The sequence below is a fragment of the Ictidomys tridecemlineatus genome, chromosome 16 (assembly GCF_052094955.1).
Source record: "Ictidomys tridecemlineatus isolate mIctTri1 chromosome 16, mIctTri1.hap1, whole genome shotgun sequence".
NCBI classification, from domain to species: Eukaryota; Metazoa; Chordata; class Mammalia; order Rodentia; family Sciuridae; genus Ictidomys; species Ictidomys tridecemlineatus.
Genome location: NC_135492.1, coordinates 39,335,655 through 39,357,770, shown reverse-complemented (window position 1 = coordinate 39,357,770; position 22,116 = coordinate 39,335,655). Strand labels below are relative to the sequence as shown.

Sequence of the window (22,116 nt, the reverse complement as noted above, 5' to 3'; positions counted from 1 at the left end):
TCACATAGCAAGAGATGGGGAACACATGTATTTCTGTGTCTCTTATTTTTCTTTTTTCATAGTCACTGGAATTCAGTTCACCCACTTTGCTTTCAACGGTACCCTCTCTTCCCCATCATCAAATGATCATCACATCCACATCCAAACAGCTTCCACTTAAAATCAAAAACATCCCCCAACTCCATATTCCCTTCCAGCTACTGCCCCACTTCTCTGTTCCCAACCCAATCTTGAGTTGTTTTAGCCACCATCTCTCCTCCTCCATCAATCCAATCCAGTCGACATTCTTTCCCCACCATCCCACTGCAACTGCCATGGGCAAAGTCATCTCCATGTTCCCTCCACATGTAGTGGTCACTTCTGTTCCTGCCCTGCAGACTCTGCAGCAGCATTTGACGTAGTTGGCTACTTCCTTGAAATGCGTCCTTTGCTAGGCCTCTGGGACCTAGCAAAGTTCACTCTTTGAACTCCAGATTCACATGTCTAACTCCTTTGACACCTTTATTTGAATTCCTAGAAGGCATCCTAAATATAACATGCCCAGAGCAGGATTCTTGTTTATTTTCCCCCCTCCTTAACCGTGTCCTTGCCCCTTGCTTAATTTTCTAGAAGTAATTCGTGCAGGCCGTTGCCTAGCTCTTTGCCCTTGTACTACCCTGCCTCTTGCTCATGATGCCTTAGCCACAGTGTAAGGGCCTTTGTGTTGGTTGTGTCCTCTCTCAGACATGCTCTCCTCTACCCTCCTTTTTTAATCTTTGTATGTTTTGCATGGCTGGTTCTTCTACAGCAGTGTAACTAGTATTTCCTCAACCATCAGACCCAAAGTTGCCACCTACTCTCTGACTCGCTGGGTACCACCTCTCCCTTCTATAATACTTAGCATAGCACTTTCTATCCGCTAAGCTTACTAAGGCTGTGACATCTCCAGGCATTATAATCTCAGGGGCCCACCATCATATACATGGTCAATCATTGACCCAGATACTGTTACGCAGCATATGACTGTTATCAAAACTGTTTGTTTTTAATTCATTTTAGTTGTTGATAGACATTTATTTCATTTATTTATATGTGGTGCTGAGAATCGAACCCAGTGCCTCACACATGCCAGGCAAGTGTGCTACCACTGAACCACGACCCCAGCCCTCAAAACTGTTTTAAGAAGGATGATTGAGAGTGGTTTGCCCAAGTTCAGTCAGTTTCCTGTAGAAAATTTAAACAATAATAACAAAATGAAGTCTGTCTGTCTTTTATTATTTTTGTTGCTGTTACCATGTGATATCAATTCTACACAAATGACAAAGATAAAATGCTCCTCCTGTCCAGCAAACCACTCCCACCACCTCTCTGCCCTGCTAGGCCATTGCAAGGCATACTTGTTGAATGAGTTCCCACTGGGAATGAAAATCACGATAGGGATATCAGCATATTGGAGTTGACATCAGGCTCCTGTGGAGACCTTAGACTATGCAGTAGGAAGATCTAACACTGTCTGGGTCCCAGCCTGGCCGCTGCGTGGCCAGCTGAGCCCCTGATGTTGTTACTGACTTGTGGGTCACTCTTAAGAGCCCGGCCCCTCTTGCTAGTCTATTTTCTGTGGCTCTAGAAGATCAGGCTGAAAGAGATTCTGGCCCAAGTCTTTCACAGTCCTAGGATCTGCCTCTTGCTCCGAATTCTAGGCCAAAACCAGAACAGACCAGTGACCAGCTGCTTGCGAAGCTTCCTCTCTTGATCTTTCCCCATCCTTGCCTCCAGCTCTCCCAGGAGAGAGAGATTTCATTTCTTTGATTACAGAAGATACCTCCAGCAAGCTGGCAGACAGGGAGGGCGGCGGTGGCAAGTACAGGGCCCACCTACCTTGGTCCCAGCCCGCTCCCTAGCCTGGGGTGGATTAATTATGGAAAATAGGAGCTAGCTTAGGCTGTGCACGGTTCTGAGGACTAAGGGCAGGGATGTAAGGAGCCTTGGCCATGTCATCAAAAGCAGGAGATGAATGCCAAGGCCTAATGGAACTGGCTGCAGCTCGGCCTCAGCCTGTCTGGACTGCGGCCTTGGGGCTTGGGGCAGCTGGGGCCTCTGACCCTCTGTACTTGGCCTCTTTTGAGTGCTTTAAGGACACTGTTATCAGTGTGGCAGTGACACCTGGTGGCCAGTAGAGGCCAAAGCCCTCAGGCTGTGTAGGTGTAGACCTTCCTCCCAGGACCCAGAAGTCTCCCATCCTCCCAACACATTCATGGACCATTGGGGTCCATCATTCAGGACCTGGGTTGAGCCTTGCATCCTGGGGCTCTGGAGAGGTCTGAGTTGCTCCACAGACTCCCCAGAAGAAAGGGAGAGAACTTTGGGTAGAGAGAGCTTTCAGGCCCTGCCAGGAGAGATGGCAGTATCTGGTCCTCTCCTGAGCGTAACTAATCTTGTCTCATCTCATTACACTGTCCCCGTTCTTTTTCTTTTCCTGCAAAATCTTCTGGAGTTGAAGACTGAATTGCTAATGCAGGAATTTCAGCCACTAATGGGCGAGGTGGGGACTGGTCTCTCTTCAGTGTCCCTCAGCTGTACCACAGAGCCAGCTGCCTTTCTGTTCAGCTTGTGGGTTAGACCCATGGCGGTGATTCCATGCATGGCCTTTGGATGCATTTGTGCCCATCTGGTGCCAGGTGAATATGAGCCGCCTCATCCTCCCTGAGCAAGCAGGCCACACCTGGGGGGTTGTTTCTGGTCTGAGGGTCACAATAAAACAAGGACAAACTCTAACTTTAACTGGAATAGAGAAAGATAGGCAGTGGAGGGATGTGGCAGATTTGTTCTGTGGGTAAGAGTTAAAGGAATTGCAATCGAATAACAGTTGTTTCTAGGAGCCCATGATTCAGTGTCTTCAGCTCTCAATGCCATTGTGGATTAGAAATGGTTCAAAGGCAAATCTGCTGGAAGACACATTCTGACTCAGCATAGAGAATATACTCACTGACACTGAGAGAGGAAATGGCTGCCCTGGGCAGTGGCATGTGGCTCACGGGGCAGCTGACGTTCAGGCAGAGGCAGAATGAGCTGCTTCTCAGGGGCATGGTGGAAGGGTGGGCTGGGGCTGGAGGTATTGGTGACTTAAAACCTCCTTCCAATCTCAGTTGCCGTGGTCCGGATGGTGTGCAGTCACTGGACATGGGAAAGGCATCATAAGAGTTCAGAGTTGAAGGAGTGGGGCCGGATCACCTCTGACCTCTGGTGGGACATTCTGCCAGTCCTTGTTTATTGGCTCTCTGGTCTGAAGAGAGACTCAAAACATTTCTAGCCAGGTCTTTGCAGCCCCCGCGGCTCCAAAAGCCATGCTCTCCTGAGTGCGAGGAGATCAGGACTGGGGAGGGATCTCTCATCCTGAGAAGTACAGCCTGGAGGCTGTGCACATAGGGGACACAACTGTCCCTCAGATCCCAAACATGGGCTTCAGCTTCTCTTGAGCTTGGAAGAGGTAAATTTAGGACAAACGAAAGGCCTTCCTGCTTCCCACAGCAGGGCTGACTTTAGAGAATTCGTTCCCCAGTGAGGATAAGCTGAGAATGTGAGGAGACTTGGGGCAGGTTCAGATAAAGCCACTAGTGACCAGATCCCTTAACAGACATTAAGAGAAACTGACTATTTTGGGACTGGCTTAACTTTCAGGGACATCTTTAATCACTTGAAGCTGACATTCTGACCTCGGGTGACCTGACCCTCAGTGCCCCTGTAGAACTCATGGACTGCCCCCTCTGGGACATTTCTGGTGTCCTTAGGTTATGGGAGGGGCCAGTCCAGGAGGCGAGCTGTGCCCTGCGGTCAGCAATTCCCCTCAGGAAGCGAGGTAGGAGCAGCTCATCCCTGGTTACCTTTCTGACTTTTAGAGGAAGGAAGGTGGGCGCTGGTAACTTCCAGGGAGAGTCCGGAAAGGTCCCAAGGTGCTGAAAACGTGCTCTCCCCTTTGCTCTGACTAAAACCTCGAGCCTCCTGACCACATTCCTTCCTGCTGCTTCATTCTCCCTGGGGTCCTAGACCGGGGGAGCGGGGCCTGGGGGAGCTGATCAGAATAGTTCTGTGGCGTGTCCAGCAAGGAGCTTGGCCTGGCCCTTTTCCTGGGGCCAGACCCTGGGACCCTTTCCCAATTTCCTGTCTCAGATATGCTGACCAAGCACAGGCCTTCCTCCTTGATGGGGGCAGCTGGTCCCAAGCCAACAGCTCTCAAGGGTTGAGTCACTCCACGTCTTTCCTTCCTCAGCTCTTCATCCTGCTGGGACTCAGAAGGAGCTCCCCTCTTCCAGCTGCTGAAAGCCACGGGATGGCAAATTCAAGGTGCCTTTGACAAAACCCCACAAACTCTCATCCATGGGCTTGGTTTTCCTCCCGGACCCGTGATTTCCTTTACAGTCACCTCAAGAGCTAATATTTGCTCTTTCTGAACTGACTTTTCTGTATCTGCAGGGACCTTGCCCAGCCCAGAAACTCTCTCGCACACGAAACTGCTGCGCCCCAGCTGACAGGAAGCTGCGCAACAATACCTTCTCCACTGGTGCATGCGATTCTAACATTACGGCGTCGTTCCTTCGGGATGAAATCTGTTACTATTTAAATGATACTCATGATGCTTGCTCACTTTCATTCTTTGCCTAGCACTCGTTTACAAAGCATATTCATTATTTTAGGCTTCCCAACCCTTATGTGAGATGGATGGAGCTAGTAACTCTATCTGTGTTTATATATCAGCAAAGAGAATGCAAATGACTTGCCCAAAGTCACATGCCTGCTAAGGAGGAGAGCTGGATCTTCTGGTCCCCAGTTCAGGGGGTTCTGCACATTACCATGCACCATGCTCTTGTGGTGCTGTCCCTGGAACAGGGTAAGGTAAGAATGGGCACTGCGGCCCTGTGTGAAGCAAACTCTTGCTTTCCTCCTGACCAACCTGGGGAGTCTCTGAGCTTCCCCAGCTCTGTTCTGCCCCTGGCTTCTCTGATCACTAAAAGCCCCATGGATTCTACACAGCAGGATACGGGCCTCCACGGAGGGGAGCAGCCAGATCTCCTTGCCAATCCCTCACAGCCTGCCTGCGCCCGCGGGATCTCTCTGCTAAGGCCTAATAGCCCTGGGGTCTTGCTGGGCTCCAGACTGTGCAGCTAAGAAGGGCTTATCTCCTATCTCAGACATCTGAAGAACTGAAAAATGCATGAAAGAATTAATGGGAGCCTAGAGCCAGAAGAGCCTGTCGAAGTCATCTGCCTGTGACTGCTTCAGCCCTTCACAGTGTCTCTGACCAGAGTTTGTCCAGGTCCCGCTCAAACACTCCTCATCCCAGAAAGCTCACTACTCCCCAGGCAGCCCGTGACTCCATTCAGATTTGTACTAGACTTAACTTGAGTCTTCTGCTGGAAGCCCTAGGTGCTGCCATGGGTCCCTCATTTAATCCCTACCATCTGCCATTCAGGAAACAGATTCAGAGATTATGTCATTTGCCCAAAGTCAAATGAAGAAAGATGTCATTTCCAGACTTCTCACCCTCTTATCTGTTCCACAGATCCATTTTATTCTGCCAGCATGCCCCTTAAAAGAGGTGCCCAGAAGCGGTGGCAGAACTTTCTTATGATGACTGATCAGTCAACCCAGTGACAGACCTGTTACTCCCCCTTCGGGAGACACTGATCCACCTCCACCCATATCAGATCTTTGACAGCAGCATCTCAGACTCACACCCTCTGAGCTCCCAGTCATTCTAGAAGCCCAGGGTTGTTTGGGGTTTTTTCTTATGTGACTATAAGGCCATTTCCCCAGTTCCTTTCTGTGTTTAGCTGGTCACAAGCACTGGACTTCACATTGTTACCTGTTTGAGTCAACCAGCTTCCTGAGAGAAACTCTGCTGCTCAGTATGACCACGGGTTCCTGCTGTGGGCTGGCTACAAGCCAGACTTTGGCAGTGACGCCAGAGTGGCCAGACTTCTGTGGAATTTGGCATCCCAGGAGGCTCTTGGTGACTGGAGACAGATCCCATGGTAGCCAAACCCCACAGGGAATAGGCCCTCAGCCCCTAGCCGACAGTAGGCTTGTGGGCGGAGCCAGAGTGTCTCAGCCTGGCAAGTGACAGTCCTTAGGGACTCTCCTCTCAGTCTCCCATAGCCCCTGAAAAGTCTTCAGTCCACAACCTTGTTGGAGCCGGGAACAGGAGAGGCTCCCTAGGCGCCATCTCGGGTGGCCAAGGCACATTCCCAGGCTCCAGCCCAAAGGACTGCCTTGGGAGTTCTTCCCCAAAGCTTTGGGAAGGACACTTTTGGGCTCAGTTGATCCTTGAGAGTCTCACATGTGTATTTCTGTGGTTGAGGAGAGCTGGGGCCAGCCTTCGTGGTGTAACCCCCTCTGTGAGCTCATCCTGTGAGTGGCTGGAGTTCTCCCAGTAAAAGTCATCTATGGAATTTTAGAAGTTTCTTTCTGGACCCATAGTTTCTCAGGGTTAGAAGGACCCTTCATGTTTATTAGACTAAATAAATAAATTTCATATTAAATAGATGTATCTTCTTTTCTACAATATCTTTGTCAGGTCATTCTCCAGCTGTGCATGAACACATCTACCTCCTAAGATAGCCTGTTCCGTTTTTTACAATAGTGAAAGTCTGCCTCTCTGGAGCTGTGGTTCATTGGCCCTGGTTCTACTTTTCTGCTGTGTGGTTTTCTGTAACCCTCTCTGAAATTTTCTAGGAGGGTAATGGTATAAACTCATCTTAACCAGAGTCTGGGGCGATTCATTGGTAGCCATCAGTAATACCTGAAAAGATGCCCTGGGGGAGGAGGCTGGCGAGAACTTGTCTAGCTGGTGGAGACAAGCTGTATGACTTTTGCTATTCAATAATTGAGTGTCCATCTCAGGCAGGCAGAAGCTGTCACATGGATGGCATGGCAAGGTCAGGACTAGGAGGAGCAGGCCCATTTAGGACATAAACAAGAGTAAAGTCTAGCTGGGTGCAGTGGCACACGCCTGTAATCACAGTGGCTCGGGAGGCTGAGGCAGGAGGATTACAAGTTCAAAGCCAGCCTCAGCAACTTAGCAAGGCCCTAAGCAACTCAGCAAGATCCTGTCTCTAAACAAAATATTAAAAAGGGCTGGGGATGTGACTCAGTGCTTAAGTGCCCCTGGGCTCAATCCCCAGTACCAAAAGAAGAAGAAGAAGCAGAGAGAAGTTTCGAAAGTCTGATTCCAACCATGCCGAAGCAATTAGGGATGCTGATAAAAGAGTTATCTACCTCATGGAACCATTGCAAGGTATACGGGAGATAGTGCATAAAAATAGCCCCATGTTCCCAGGCATGCAGTAAGCACCCAGGAAGTGTGAGCTCTAAGTCACTTAGAGAAGCTAAGTAGCACAGCTAGGGAAGCGGTTCAGGAGGATGAGAGGTAGCCATGGAGATGCAGGACTGGAGAGAGAAGAGTTAGAAGAATTAAGAGACTTTCTCGTCTCAGAAAGAACTGAAACAGGCCTGACCATCTTGGTAAACAAAAGATGGTGAATCTTAGATGCCAGGAGGGGATAACTGCGGAGCCTTGATGGCTGGCTGGACAGAGTCATCTCCACGTGGCAAGCAGGATGCGGGTATTTCAGGATCAGGGCTCAGGCACAGTCTCACAGACCCCACGAGACTGCTTGGAAGAAAGGAAAAGCCATGCAGTGTTCTTGCTGTGACTTTCGAGTAGCTGGGGGTTACAGGGAGGATGGGCACTCTCTGCTGTCATGACCAAGGACATTTGAGATGTCTCTGCCTATTATGATCCCAAATCCTCTTGTTAGAACAGTTAGAGATAATGCTGTTGTCAACAAAGCTGTGACACTGGGAAGGGTAACACTACTTCTCCTTGGTCATAAGTCTGAAAACAGGCCCTAATAAGCGGGAGGTGAGATAGATGGCCAGAATCAAAGCCCAGGGGAAAGAGGGAACATGGAGAAATGGCGTTAATGTGGGAGTAGAGCTGGGGGCCTGTCACAAGGGGAGAGGAGCACTGAAAAGAGGAAGTGGGAGAATGGCGAAGATATACTTAGCTCGCTCCACAGCCCTGCCTCGGAAGCCCCCTGTTTGACGTCACTGTCAGCCCACTTGGCAGGCCTTAGGCTTTGAGAGTGCTTCCCCTGTACTCAAGTCAAGCTCCACGTGCTCACTGTCCTTCATCCAGATGTTAGTCTTTGATCCTGTCAGGGCATAATCAGAATCACAGCTGGAAAGAGAGGAAGCATGGGAGCAGAGCCATGTTGTTGGGCAAAGTGTCCTTTCTCCTGTGTGACAGGGGGAAGACAGCTTGGCCTTGAGCACTTTACGAGCATTAATGTCTTATCGCTTCCTTTTAGGGAAGGAGGGTTCTGGGAAAAAAATGCTGCCTCCTCCTCTCTGTGGTCCATCCCTGCCCAAAGAGTAGATAGGACCCTGATTCGGCCCCAGAACTGATCCCACCCCAGAGTCCACTCCAGCAGTGAGCCACGGCTGAGTTAGTCACCTGGCCCAGCCACCACTCCCCCTGCCCCTGGAGCCACCAACCCTGTGTCTGGAGCTGGGTGCTGAAACTCCCTGCATCTGGACACCAGGCAGGTGCCAGAGAAGAACACAGGTGATCGTGCAAGACCCAAAGCTTCTAGAAAGGAGCAAGCCTAAAGAAAAGCAAAGGAAAAAGAGGTCGAGGAGCCTCGGGCTCGGGTGTCAAGGTGGTCCCACGCACAAGGCCCAGAGGCTCGGGGTCCCTCCCAGGTGTTCCTGGAACAGCACAAACTCATGACCCATCCCACCGGGTGCTGTTGCAGCCTTGCCAAGGAGCCACAGGGGTTTCTCTTTGGAATTTTGCTTGGAGTGTTTTGTTTTTATCTCTTTTGCATTTTTGTCTTCCAGAGTGGAACCCTTAAGGATCCGGATTCGAGCAAGACCCCACCTCAGCGGCCACCCCCGCAAGGTTGTTTACAGTATATTCTCGACTGTAATGGCATTGCAGTAGGGCCAAAACAAGTCCAAGCCTCTTAAAGTGATCGGTAGTTTAATTTTTCAAAAGCAGAAAATCTTAAGCCAAAAAAACAAATAAAACAAAACATTAAAAAAAAAGAAAAAGAAAGAAAGGAAAGTGAGGGAGGGGAGAACAGCCCTCCCCGCTTGGTCGGTGCCTGTTGCTGCGTTCTGTTCTCAGTGCTGACTGGACTGTGTTTTTCCTATGCAGTGTCAGCTCCTCTGTCTGGTTCTTGACCTGTTCCTGTTCGTGCTTGTGATGCTCACTTAACGTTTCTCTGTATAACTTTGTGATTCCAGGGCTGTTTGTCAACAGTGTACAAAAGAATCGTGCCTCTCCCAAGTTCAGTGGGACTCTACCTTACGGGCGGGTTTGCTAGTGTTTTTTAAAGTATTAGATGATGCCGGGTGAGCTAGGAGCATGGAGGATGGACAGGGGAGAAACAGGCCACAGGAATAAAACCCAGCTCCCCCCGTCTCCTCCCACAGGCTCAGACTAACACCCCTCCCACTGACCTCCATGAGTGTGCTTGGGATCCTCAGTGAACTGTGCTTTCGCTTCCTTTCTGCATGTCTAGGGTAAATAGAACTTTTAAGAGATTTTCAAGATCTGATTTCCATAGCTTCATCCGTTGAATTTGAAGGCATCCACCTTTTTCCTCCATTTGCTAAAATTTGGTGCCGTTTTTGAGTTTATATGAATAGGCTGGCTTGTGCCTGTGGAGCTCTTGTGTTTTTAGTGATGAAATACAAAGAACAAGCTACTTCCAGGAATGTGTTCTGTATTTTACATCCCAGTGTACCCTTCGTTTTGATGATGAACTCATGAGAGTAAACAAAAACAAAACAAAAAAAATGGGGCCGCCGATGTGCAATATCCAAGTGAACTCGTGTTTTCCGTGTGTTGATCTCAGACCCCAAAGTCGTTCCTTCCTTGTTGCTGTTTCTGAACCAGCCATACGTGCATTTTTTCTGGTGCCAGGGCTGTTTTGTGTTCCCCAAAGCTTGACCTACGTTCAGAGATGATTCTTCAGCAATGTTGGAGAGAGAATGCAGGGAGCTACTAAAATTCTGGGAAGGGTTTGCCCATTCCTGAGGCGTGGTGATGTGACACCAAACGTAGACACCCTGCGTCACCCCAGTGGGTAGGTTACACTGCCCATGGAACTCGGAGGTTGATGCCAGCTTTAGTTCTCAGCTGCTGCTATAGCCCGCCACGGGCCTGGGAATGCAGAGCTTTCTGGAAGGAGCTGTCTCCCATGTAGCTTGTGTGTGTGTTGGACAGAGGCTTCGCAGCTGGAAGAGCCCTCCCAGTTGGTCCCCTTGCCCGCAGCAGGAAGCATCTGGGCAGATGATGCGGCAGTTCATTAAACCAGGACTCAGAATCAGTGCCTCGTCTTGCCATCTCCGGGCAGGGCTGGGAATGGGTACCAAGTGGCCTTCTCTAGCACCGTGGCCCTGGGGAGTTCGTGCCAGCAGTTTGCCTTTTACAAGAAATGCTTCTGGCTCTACTTTGACATTCCTTCACACCTCTGTACCGACCTGGCCCCATTCTAGACCACCAGGTCTGAGGAGTCAGCAGGGTTGGCAGCATAGATCCTGAGGGACATGTCAAGGGGCACATGCCCTGGTTCTCCTTTGGCAAAATCTGAGGCCATAGAGAAATGCACAGAGTGTGAATGTTCTTGCCTGTGATCCCTCCCTTGGATGATGGTGGTAGTCAGTCTGTTGTAAATATATACATACACGCACATGTGCACTCGCAGGTGGGTTGCTTAAGAATCAGGTCCTTAAATACCTCCCAATCTGATGAAATGGTAGACAGTAACATTTCCCAGAATGGAGGAACGCATTTATTTCTGTTTTTCGAATATTTTTGTCCAAGCAGTGAGCTGATGGTGGTGTTGCTTCTCTGCATGTTATCAGTGTGTACATCCAGGTGCTTTTCATGTGACATTCAGTGAGCCACAAATACAAAGTTGCCATTTGAATTCAGTCAGGCTACAAAGGTGGGGTCAGCCACGGCCTCTGAGGCAGGGAGAAACCGATCAGGACTCCCACTGCCAAATGCAAGCAGAGTGTATCACCTGACTGTCATGTGCCCTCAGGCAGCATGCTAAGGGACAACTCTGTGGCCTGAGGGACATCTGTGTCACAGTGTAGGATTGCCGTTCAGGTGTTTTGTACACATTTCTGATGTTGTCCCCCACTCCCCCCTTTTTTTTGTACTGATCCAGCTGGGAGACCCTCAGCCAATGCTGGAGTGTGATTGAAGTACCTCTCTCTTTTGTGACTCTCTTGTACAGCTTAATGTGCAATAAAGGAAAAGTTATATCTGTCTTCAGTGTTAAGTTGTAAAGTTTCTGGCTATTCACCTCTCTGTACAGTGGGAAAGCACGCAGGGTTCTGGAACAAGAGGCTGAGCTCTCAACCTGAATGACTTTACAAGAAAATCCTAATACAGATGATGTGAAGCTTGGGGAAACACAAGAGCTGATTGACGTGGAATAATCTTCTAATCTGTCATCCTCCATAGTTACTTGACTTGAACTGTGAACTTCTTAAACATGCAGAATTTCATGTATTTATGTATGTACCTATTTATGTGTAACTAACCCTGATATTCATTGGTTAAGATGATAAAGGGGAACCTGTGGCCTGTCCTAGGAGAGCCAACTTACAGTCATGAGGGCACAGTGGCATAGACAAACGGTCCTGCCTCCCCAGAACCCGAGGTTCCGGTGTTTCTAGAAAACGAAGTACGAATACAACTCTCAGCTCCTGTTGAGTTTCTGTAAGCTCACTGTTTCCAGCCAGCCCATGGGATTGAGGCCAAAAGCTGGATCTTCCAGGCCAGTCGAGCATCATTTCCACTAGTGTCCATGTGCTTGTGGGGTCATCTTTTGACTTCTGAGTGTAGGGACCCTTCCCACTCTTCAGCCAAATCTGGGCAAACTGGTTCTACCCTTATCTCCCATCAACCCCCAGAGGAAGAAGGGCTTTTTTCCTTTCAAGGCTACTGGATGGTTGTGTGTTTCATGCTGGGAGAAAGGTATACTGGTTCTTTAAAGAGGGGCTTCTTGCAAGATGGTGCCTACAAGAATCCTCAGGGGACAATGGGGTTCAACTTTCTTCATACACTTGAAAGCCCCCGAGGATGACAATGAGAGGCAAGAGTGTCTGAGAAGAAAGGACTGATCCTAGTCGTGGGAGTTAGGGGTACAGTTTTGAAGCCCAAGTGTGGCAGTCAGACCCACACAGGCTTGGAGCTGGACCAAGGGCAGCCCAGTGATGTCAGATGCCAGTCTGTGATGACCAGTGATGACCCTAAAGCCCAATTGTTTTTGAAGAAATTTCTCATCCATTATCTTCAAAACACTATCGTCTGCTGGGCGCAGTGGTGCACGCCCATAATCCCAGTGGCACGGGAGGCTGAGACAGGAGGATCGCAAATTCAAAGCCAGCCTCGGCCTCAGAGAGGCTCTAAGTAACTCAGTGAGACCTTGTCTCTAAATAAAATATATAAAAGGGCTGGGGATGTTTTTCAGTGGTTGAGTGGCCCTGAGGTCAATCCCTGGTACCCCCCATCCCTCCCCCCCCAAAAAAAAAACAACACTATCATCTTAAAAGATTCAGGACTTATTGTTTAATGGTTTCAAGGTTGGGAAAACCAAGACCCAGAGAAGCTTGGCGATTTGCTCAGGGAGTCGCTGATAACTGTTTCTTGGGTTTTCTGAATTCCTGTCTGGTGCTCCTCCCCTCGGCCCTCTCCTGCATCTGACGTAGAGACTTTGGGAGTTCTGAGGAGTGGGATGGGGTCTGTCTGGCATGGGACCTTCTGTAAGAGAGCTTACCTCTGTCTGGGGCCCGGTCACCCCGGCTTTCTTCCCTGTCCTCCTGATTTCTGCCGTGACTCAGTTGCCATGTCTCTGAGGAGGAGCATGCAGTGATGACATACAAGGGCAGGGACTCCCTTTGGAGCCCTCGAGAGCCTGGGGTGGCATCTCAGAGTAGAACTTATATCCCTTTGGTACGTAACCACACCCTTTGAGACATCCTTTGAAATGGTTAAATTATGAAGTTTTTCTTGTACTGAACCTAGGGGGCCCTGGGCAACCCCAAGGAACGCAGCCCCCAGGCAGAGTGCTGCCACCACGCCGGCTCCCCCCTGGATCATCACTGCCACCTTCCTCTTCCTCCTCCTCTTCCTCCTCCTCGGCTCCTCAGCGGCCGGGCGGCCCCACCGCCACCCACGGAGATGCACCCTCCAGCAGCAACTCCCTGGCAGAGGCCCAGCCACCCCCGGCCACTCCTCCGCAGAAGCCCCAGCCTCACCCACAGCTCAAGTAAGAGACCAGCAGCAGCTCCTCCCTCCCCTTCTTCCTGCCCCTCCTCCTGGGCTCCAGAGCTGCTAGAAAGTTCCTTCAAGCAGGGCTCCTCCTACACATATTTTATCTTATTTATTTTATTTTATTTTTTTGCTGGTGTTTGTGTGTGTATTCTAGTGTTGGGGTTTTTTGTTGTTGTTGTTGTTTAGGGTAAGGGGAATGTTTGGGGTTGACTAGGGAGGGGTAGGAAGTGGGATATGACAGTCTAAGGTCTAGCTAGAAGCTCACAGCCACCCCGCTTTCTTGCTGGGGAGTGGCACTGCTCCTGCACAATTATGAAGTTTTTCTTGTACTGAACCTAGGGGGGCCCTGTGCAACCCCAAGGAACACAGCCACCAGGCAGAGTGTTGCCTAGGGTTTGGGTTATCTTTTTTTTTTTTTTAAACCCATCTCTCACTCTCTTTTCTATTCCTTTTCTCTGTGTGCATCTCTCACCTTCTAAAAATATACATATCTTTTTTCTTTTTGGTTTTACACTCTTTCCTGCCTCTGACTCACAGTCCGGGGTGTACAATCAGCAGGGCAGTCCAGAAGGAAGAGGAGAGAGTAGTTAACCCCAGTCCACTTGACCTTCAAGTCTGTCCAAAGGAGATGTGGGCAGCGGAGGAGTTCCCAGATAGAGGTCCCCAGGAGGCCCTCTTGAGTTCCCTTATTCCCAGCTCTCAACCTGGAAGACCCCTCCACAGTGTACGGTGACACAAGAAAGCACTGGGGACCCCTTGGAAATCGCCCTAAGAGGATAGGAGGGACCCACCCAGGCTTCTCAGATGCAATAAATCTATCTTTAGGGAGGGAGAAAAGGAGGCTTCAGATTTTCAGGGTTCTAGCGAGCCACTTGGAAATCACCTGGTCATCCCACAGATGAGAAAACCTTGCTTAGGGAGAGATTCAATGGATTTTCTTTTTTTCACATTTATTTTGTTCATTTGTTTTTACGTGGTGCTGAGGACCGAACCCAGGACCTCACCCATGCTAGACGAGCGCTCTACCGCTGAGCCACAATCCCAGCCCTGGGTTTACTTTTTCAAAGCCACTCCTCTAGTTAGTGCAGAGCCAGCGTTGGGGCTCCAGGGTCCAGTTGCTCAGTTTCTCTGGGCCTTCCCATCCCAGGTTGAGGGGAAGGGCACTACCGGCTCCTCTCCCCAGCACCAGCCGGCGGCACCTCCCACATTTTGCCTGCCTCTGTACCTTCTTGCGGGTGTTGAGTTTCCAATCTCTCCCGCCTTTCCAAGAGCCAGCCCTGCCCCCGCCTGAGGGCAGATCTTTAGGCCATCACCGCCTCTGGGCTGAAGCTGTCAAATAGAGCCAGTGACTGATGACAAGCTGGAGGCCTGTACCTGGTGCCCTCTACCTGTTGGGCCTACAGGAATTCCCTCCCTTGCAGGGGCCAGCGTGCTGGGGCTTGTCCCCAGCCCTAATGAAAGGCAGGCCATCTGTTCACAGCAGGAGGAGAGCCTACAGAAGCAGTTTTCCTGCATTTAGGAGAGGACACAGGAGGAGAGTTCTGGAGCTGGAAATCATCAGGAAAGGGATTTGGTGCAAGTCAAGGAGGAGACGAGCCAGGACCCTAGAAAAGCCAGAACTGCTGTCCCCTTCAAGACTGTGGGCTTGACCTGCTCGTGGTGGCCTCCTATCTTCACGGTTATTTTCCTTTGGATCACTCACTGGTCTCCAAAGGGAAAAACAGGTCCCTAAAATGTGGTGGTTCTGTTTTTTTCATTAGCAGACTGCCTAGTAATCATGTCCTGATACATATCTCTTGCTCCTCCATGCCCTGAGCCCTACAGACCTCATATCTGGGCTGAGAGACTTGCAGGGGTGACCACGCCCACTTTAAGAACAGGAAAATGGAGCCATTAGAGGTTTTGGCCAAAACAAAAGGTTCCTTTAGAGTCTGACAATAGAGAGGAAAGAACCAAGAGGGCCTAAGTATCATTGGACCAGACATGTTCATGTCACAAGTGAAAACCCAAGTGTCACATGATTTGCCCAAGGTCAGGCACGAGTGAGTGACAGAACCAAGACTTGGAACCAGAATCTTCCGATGCCAAATCCACCACTTGGCAGCTGCTGGAAAGGCAAAGGCGAGAGCCCACAGGCCCCTGCTCTCTTGTCTTTTAGCAGAGGAGCGGGGTGTGATGTTCCTGGATTAGCGCTTTCCAAGTTGGGGGCCTCTGAAATTTATCCCTGAGTCCGTTTAGCATGCAACAGGGCTAGGGACACAGAGGACAGCGCCTGTCCAGCCTGCAGGAGGCCTGCGCTGCAAGAAAGGAAAATTTTTAAAAAATAAAAGCTTTTGAGTCACCCCATCTTCTTCCTCCCCGTCTCTCTTTCCCCCCTTGTCTCTCGTTCTCCTGCTGCCCCGTCCTTTCCTATCTCAGCAGCACCTAAGGTGAGGAGGTAGCATGAGCGGGAGCACATGCCACCAGTGGCCCTGGTAGCACAGCCCTGATAGCCCTGATAGCATGCCCTGGTAGCACAGCCACCCGTGGCCCTGGTAGCACAGCCCTGATAGCCCTGATAGCATGTCCTGGTAGCACAGCCACCCGTGGCCTCCCTGGGGTGGGAGTGGGGGCTCCGGTTGTGTGTCCTTCCCTGCCTCGCTGGAACCCCACCCTCTCACCTTCTCTCTGGTTTTTATCTTCAAGCAAGTCGCAGTCCCTGACAAATGCCTTCAGCTTCTCTGAGTCCTCCTTCTTCCGGTCTTCAACCAGTGAGGATGCCCAAGCGGAGACCATCCGGAGCTTGAGGAAGTCCTTTGCCGGCCTCTTTTCAGATTAGCTCTGCAGACACATGGGGGCACCCGACCCAGCCAGGAAAGGCACCCAGACATTCACCAACAACGGTCAGCCACGCTTGGTGGCCGTGTCCCCTGACTTTGACGTGTGTGGCCCCCTTCCTCTGCTCCGTCGTGCTCAGTGATGTTGTGCAGCCCAGAAAGGACCATGTGACAGACTCAGGGCAGGTGCCTACCCAGAGAGGAAAGAGCTGCTCCCCTGTAGTCGTGAGAGCTTCCTTCTGTAGTCGTCACTGTGCGTTTAGTGGCCTTATTGTGACAGCGCCATTGTGTCTTCTTTCCGTGAAGCCAGATTCACTCTAACTGAGGACTCCTGACAGCTTCCCCAGCTCCTAGGCAGTTCGAAGCATGTCCCCTCGTAGCCCGTGCCACCTGTGTGGGAAGTGTGAGCTTACCTAGATGTCCCATTGGCTCTGTGTTTTAAGAACCTTCCCGATCCCTTGTCACACCTGTTCAAAGCACACTCTCCCAACCCGCCCCACGATCCTTAAGCTGCTGTGGTGGCAAAGCACCTTAAGTCTGTGACATTCCAGAAAACTAGATCTGCAGTATCCTCTCTGGAGACTGTTTCTTTCGTATGAGTGCAGTGACCTTGAACTCCTAAGCTACACCGTAGAGGAGAATGCATGCCACTATTAACAGCAGTCTGCCCAGTTTTGTGTTCCTCCCCTAATAAATGTCAGACCTTTGGTGTAATAAAAGCAGCAACGTTCACCAGCATTTGATTCAGCCATGAGGTCTCCCCTGGGCCGCCCTTCAAGCTGAGAGAGCATATGAGAGGCACGCGCATGTGTGTGTGTGAGTGTAGGCAATGAAAGCCCAGGAGGGTGAGGCTGCTTGTGAGTGTGTGTGGGCGTGACTGTAGGTACACACGAGTGGCTGCAAGGATGTGTCCATCCTTAACACGCCACTTAACACTGGGCCTCCAACACACCCCGGCAAATCAGCCTCCTCCAAGACATGAGGCCTTCCTAGGGCAACTCAGCCTTTCATTTCCATAAGCATAGCACCCCTGCTCCTGTATGAGGCAGGTGAGACTCACTTTTCTGGTCTACTGAGCTCCTCAGCTAATGCCCATGTGGTGGTGCCAACATCAATGGACCGAGCTGCTCTGATGGACAGGGTCCCACACAGGCATCCTGGAGAGGCCCGAAGTGGAGGTGGGTTCCAAGGGATTGTGCTGCGGCTTCTTCCTCACTCCTTGATGCTCAAGTGTGTTCCCAAAGGCCACAGATGCTCTGAAGATCAATGCACATTGGCACTGATAAAAACAAATCTATTCACATCATATCTAACTTCCTGCACACGATAACCATCCAAGTCAACAAGATAACACTCCTCCAAATGCCACCATCACGCCAACCTTCCTCCCAAGCTGTAGATACTAACCAGTCAGAGGTGAATTTCCTTTCTAAGTCACATACCATGTTTTCCAGGATTAAGGATTGAGATGTGCAAAACAGGAAGTGGAGGCCCCCTTGAGTGGCACCTGAGCCGAGGTAGCCCTCACACCCGTAACTAGCGCACAAACCAATCAAAAGGTGGGGGCATGGTGAGGCTCAAGGTAATTGATCTGCAGGGTTCCTTCTAGTTCCAGCGACAACAGGGGCAGGAACGTGTCCTTTTGCCCTCTTCTGTGGCTGGGCCTGAGAATGAGTTGAACACAGGATGAGACAAAAACAAATGCTTTTTTTTTTTTTTTTGAGCGCTGGGGATGGAACCCAGGGCCCCACTCATGCTAAGCCCGCACTCTATCTACCTCTGAGTTACATCCCTACCCCGGCATATGCATTTTATTTAACATTCTTACACACACACAGGAGCCTTCTTAAGAAAAGTGAAGGCCCGAACAAGCTGTTAGGCCCCAAACATAGGCCAGATTAAACAAAGAATGATAAATTATGATGAGATAAGACAAAGGAGTCTGAGCAAATGCCAATAAATTGTGAGAACGTCACTAGAAAATTAACGGAAGAGAAGTTACAGATCTCAGGAAGGTTTTGTTTGTAGAGATCCATCCCTGCGTCAATCTCCTGTCTCTGGTGCTAGGAATGTTCTCTTCCATCTTGTATTGGTTGAGGGTGAGACACCTTCCATGTGAGAAGTTTTAGATTATGCTTCAGGCACAAAGAGGGTCAGAGAATCCTCCCTATCTCTGTCATTGCTTCCCTGTTGAGTTCAAAATGAACAGTATGTTCCCAACGTGGCATATTTTGAGGTGGCCTGCAGTGAACCCCTTTGCAGCCAAGAATCCTGCGCTTATCATTGCTTCTGTCCCCCGATTGCAAATATTTTCAACAGAATGCATTCATTTACTCAGAAGCATTTATTGAACACTGACTATGAGCATAAAGATTGTGATGGATTTGAAGAAATCTCTAGTAACACTTCCACGGAACCAGTTAACTTCCAGGTACTATTCTAACATATAACAACTTAATTATTTCTTATGACCAGGCTCTAGGATAAGTACTATTATTTTATACATGAGGGAATGAAGGTCCATCAAAGTTCAATGACATGCTTGAGGTCACCCGGCTGGTCAGGTGATAAAGCTGGACTTTAAACCCAAGCAATATAGAAGCAAAACTCACGGCCTTCATAACTACACCATACTATTTGTTTAATCTAGCAGAGGCCATAAAATGTAATTTTATTAAATTTTGTATTATATGATCACAAAATGAGACGCATTCACCAAAGATCTTCACACCCACACCTGTTCCGCCCCCTTCTTTCACCTCCCCTCTGTCCACGGGTCCAGGGAAAGGAGGTGGGGGAGAAGATTAAAGAACTTGTTACCAACGTTGACCCCTTGTCCTCCAACCATGAGTAACATACATTATATATCTTCTTCGGATCAAATATAATTCTGGTTCTTGAAAAATTACTCATTCTTCCACATGTGATGTCAGACCAAAAAAAAAAAAAAAAAACCACAAGTAGCTTATTTAGAAAATGAGTCATCCTGGAGGAACAGCTGGGGGGACAAAAAGAGCAGACATTTACCATAGGTCATGCAGCAACCCTAGTCCAAAGGACACATGGATTGTACCCAACCCTTAGTATTGGGCGGGGACCATGGGTGGGGGAGTTCCATTCAGACACGGGCCTCTTGGTACTTAATAAAAATGGCCCCAGAGATGGAGAAATGGGTTCCTCACAACAGTCACTAAATGCTTGATGAATACTAGGATAGAAGTAAGGATAGAAGTAAAGAACCGAAAAAGCTGGTCACAGTTCTGTAGATGTTTTAAGATTTTGGCCTTATAGATAGTTGTGCTGACCATGCAAATCACCTCTGCAGTTTTGCGGTATATTCTACCTCCATCTTCACCCCAGATTAATAAATGTAGAAAGCCTCATCTATATCCTCATGGGACTCCGTCATCTCCTTGGATCAATATAAATTAATTCTGTCCATTATGTATTTACTCACAACTGTTTTTATAAACTTTTGGGGTTTTTTGGGAGGGGGTACTGGGGATTGAACCCAGGGTTGTTTTACCACTGAGGTGCATTCCCAAGCCCCATTCCCCCTTTTTTTGAGTAAGGGTCTCACTGTGTTGCTGAAGGTCTCACTAAGTTGCTGAGGCTGGCCTTGAATTTGTAATCCTCCTGCCTCAGCCTCCCGAGTTGCTGGGATTAGAGGCATGCACCGCTCACCTGACTCTTCACAACTCCTCATTGTGTACTTCCTAAACTCTTTAAGTTTCAGGGGAGGAATATAAAAAAAAATGAGTTAAACAAAGCTTACAAAGTTTATCACCCAGCAAAGGAGATAGATAGAAGAAGAAAATGTAATCACCATAAGACAAATGCAATCAAAATATTAGCTTGGAAAAAAGTGAAACCTGACAGTTAATGGTGAGGATATGAGAAACGGAACTTACACATGGCCGGGGGAGCACGTGTTGGTACCACCACGTCAGGGAACAATTTGGCAACATCTCATGCACAAACCCGGTGACTGAGCAATTCTATCTCTGGACAGTTACACTGAAGACTCTCTTCTCATATACAGGAGGAGGCAAGTCAAAGAATATTGATCAAAACACTGAAAAAAAATGGAAGCAACCAACCATCTCAATTGGACATCACTTTCCTATGTTCGGATATGAACATATACCAGTGAAACTCCATATCATGTACAACCTCAAGAATGGGATCCTAATTAGAATGAGTTATAATCCATATATGTATAATATGTCAAAACACACTGTACTGTCATGTATATCTAAAAAGAAGAAATAATTTTTTTAAAAAAAACAACTATCTATAGGGAATTAAAATGTATATGGTAGTTCACTCATAAATAGGAATACTCTTAGTCCCAGCTACTTGGGAGGCTGAGGCAGGAGGGTTGCTTAAGCCCAGGAGTTCAAGACCGGCCTAGGCAACGTACCAACACCCCATCTTAAAAAAGAAAAATAAATAAATAAATAAATAGGAATATTATATAGGTGTTAAAAATATGTGAGGAATTCAGATGAGCTCAGGAAAGATGTGGAAGGAGAATAAGACGGCTAAGCAAGTGTAAAATGGACACTAAGCAGCACATGTCACCATGGAGCATGCTTCTAGCTTAGGGGAAAAGGTGAGCATGCCCAGCTCACAGAATGGGAAGGCACAGCAGCTGAGGGGAGTGGGGCAAAGAATATGGTTACTGAACTTTGTGGCTGGAAATAGCATCTAATTCTGTCCCCTTATTTTACAGATGAGAAAAACGGAGGAGTTTGCCAAGGTCACAAAGGGGGTTAGTACTAGAAGCAAATGTGTCTTCATCCTGGATATCTGAGGGGTCATTCTGGACATGATCCCTCCTAAGAGTAAAGAAATGGGTTTCATTTCCGGGGCCCTCCAGGGAGGGAGAGGTTATGGGAACGTCTCACTGAAGCCAACAGGAAATGGGGAGAGACAGTGCCCCACAGTGGAAAGAACCTGGGTTTGGGAATCCAATCTGCATTTAAATCTTGGCTGTGCTAATTACGAGCTCCTTGGCCCTGCCCAATAAGTTACTTAGCTTTTCTGCAGGCCAATTTGCTCATCTATAAAATGATAAGTCTACTACTTTACAGAGCAGTTTAAGAATTAAATGAGCTATTTGGGTGTGGTGGCTCCCACCTGGAATCTCAGCGATTGGGAGGCTGAGGCAGGAGGATCACAAGTTCAAGGCCAGCCTGTGCAATTTAGCAACACCCTGTCTCAAAAAAAAAAAAAAAAAAAAAAAACTTAAAAGGGGTGGCAGGAAGCTGAGGATGTAGCTCAGTGCTAGAGCACCCCTAGATTCAGCTCCCCAGCACCATAAACTTTTCTAAAAATGTTGTAAATAATTAAATGAGCTAACAACATGCTAACAGTGGTTGGCAGGTTGGCACATGAGACAATCACAAGAATTCCTCTCTGTCTCAGAAAACACACAGGCTCCCCTTCCTCGGGACTCTTCCCAGAGCAGCCAAACAAATGCCAATCATGCCTTTCTCCAGTTCCACAACCAGGTGGGCCTCCAGGGCAATTTCAGCACATCTGGTCCTTTCCCTGGGGCCTTGGCCTTTAAGTTGAATTGGTTAAATTGAGTTGAGGGTAGACACCTGGAGAGGCAGATGCTGCTGCCAGGCATATCCCACTAGCAACCCACCCCCCCAAAAAAAAAACCCATGACAGCTATAGAAATGACAACACAGACCCCATGTGTCTACCATGGACTCGCTGTTAAACACTCACACCATATCACACTCATGCAGTGGGGTGGCTTCCTTCAAAGCAATTCCTCTTGAGAGGCTAAACATTTATTCCAATAGGTTGCTGCTTATAGACATGAAATGATTGCCCTGAGATCTATGGTACATTTGTTGGATTTCTGTAACTCAGAAAAATTAGGTTTTTTTTAACCCGAGAAGCCAAAGATGGCTGCACAAACCATTTTGTGTTTTCTGCATATTGTGT

General features: G+C 48.8%; 1 protein-coding gene across 1 annotated transcript in view; it reads left to right on the top strand.

The window, feature by feature from the left end:
- Syn2 (synapsin II) overlaps positions 1–16,890 on the top strand; it is a 147,784-nt gene extending 130,894 nt beyond the window's left edge. The window contains exons 11-13 of the mRNA XM_078033459.1: positions 8,878–8,938; positions 13,088–13,331; positions 16,022–16,890. Of these exons, the coding sequence (XP_077889585.1) occupies positions 8,878–8,938; positions 13,088–13,331; positions 16,022–16,154 (438 nt within the window). The 3' untranslated portion in view covers positions 16,155–16,890. The remainder of the gene's footprint in view (positions 1–8,877; positions 8,939–13,087; positions 13,332–16,021) is intronic.
- Positions 16,891–22,116: the final 5,226 nt, after the last annotated feature.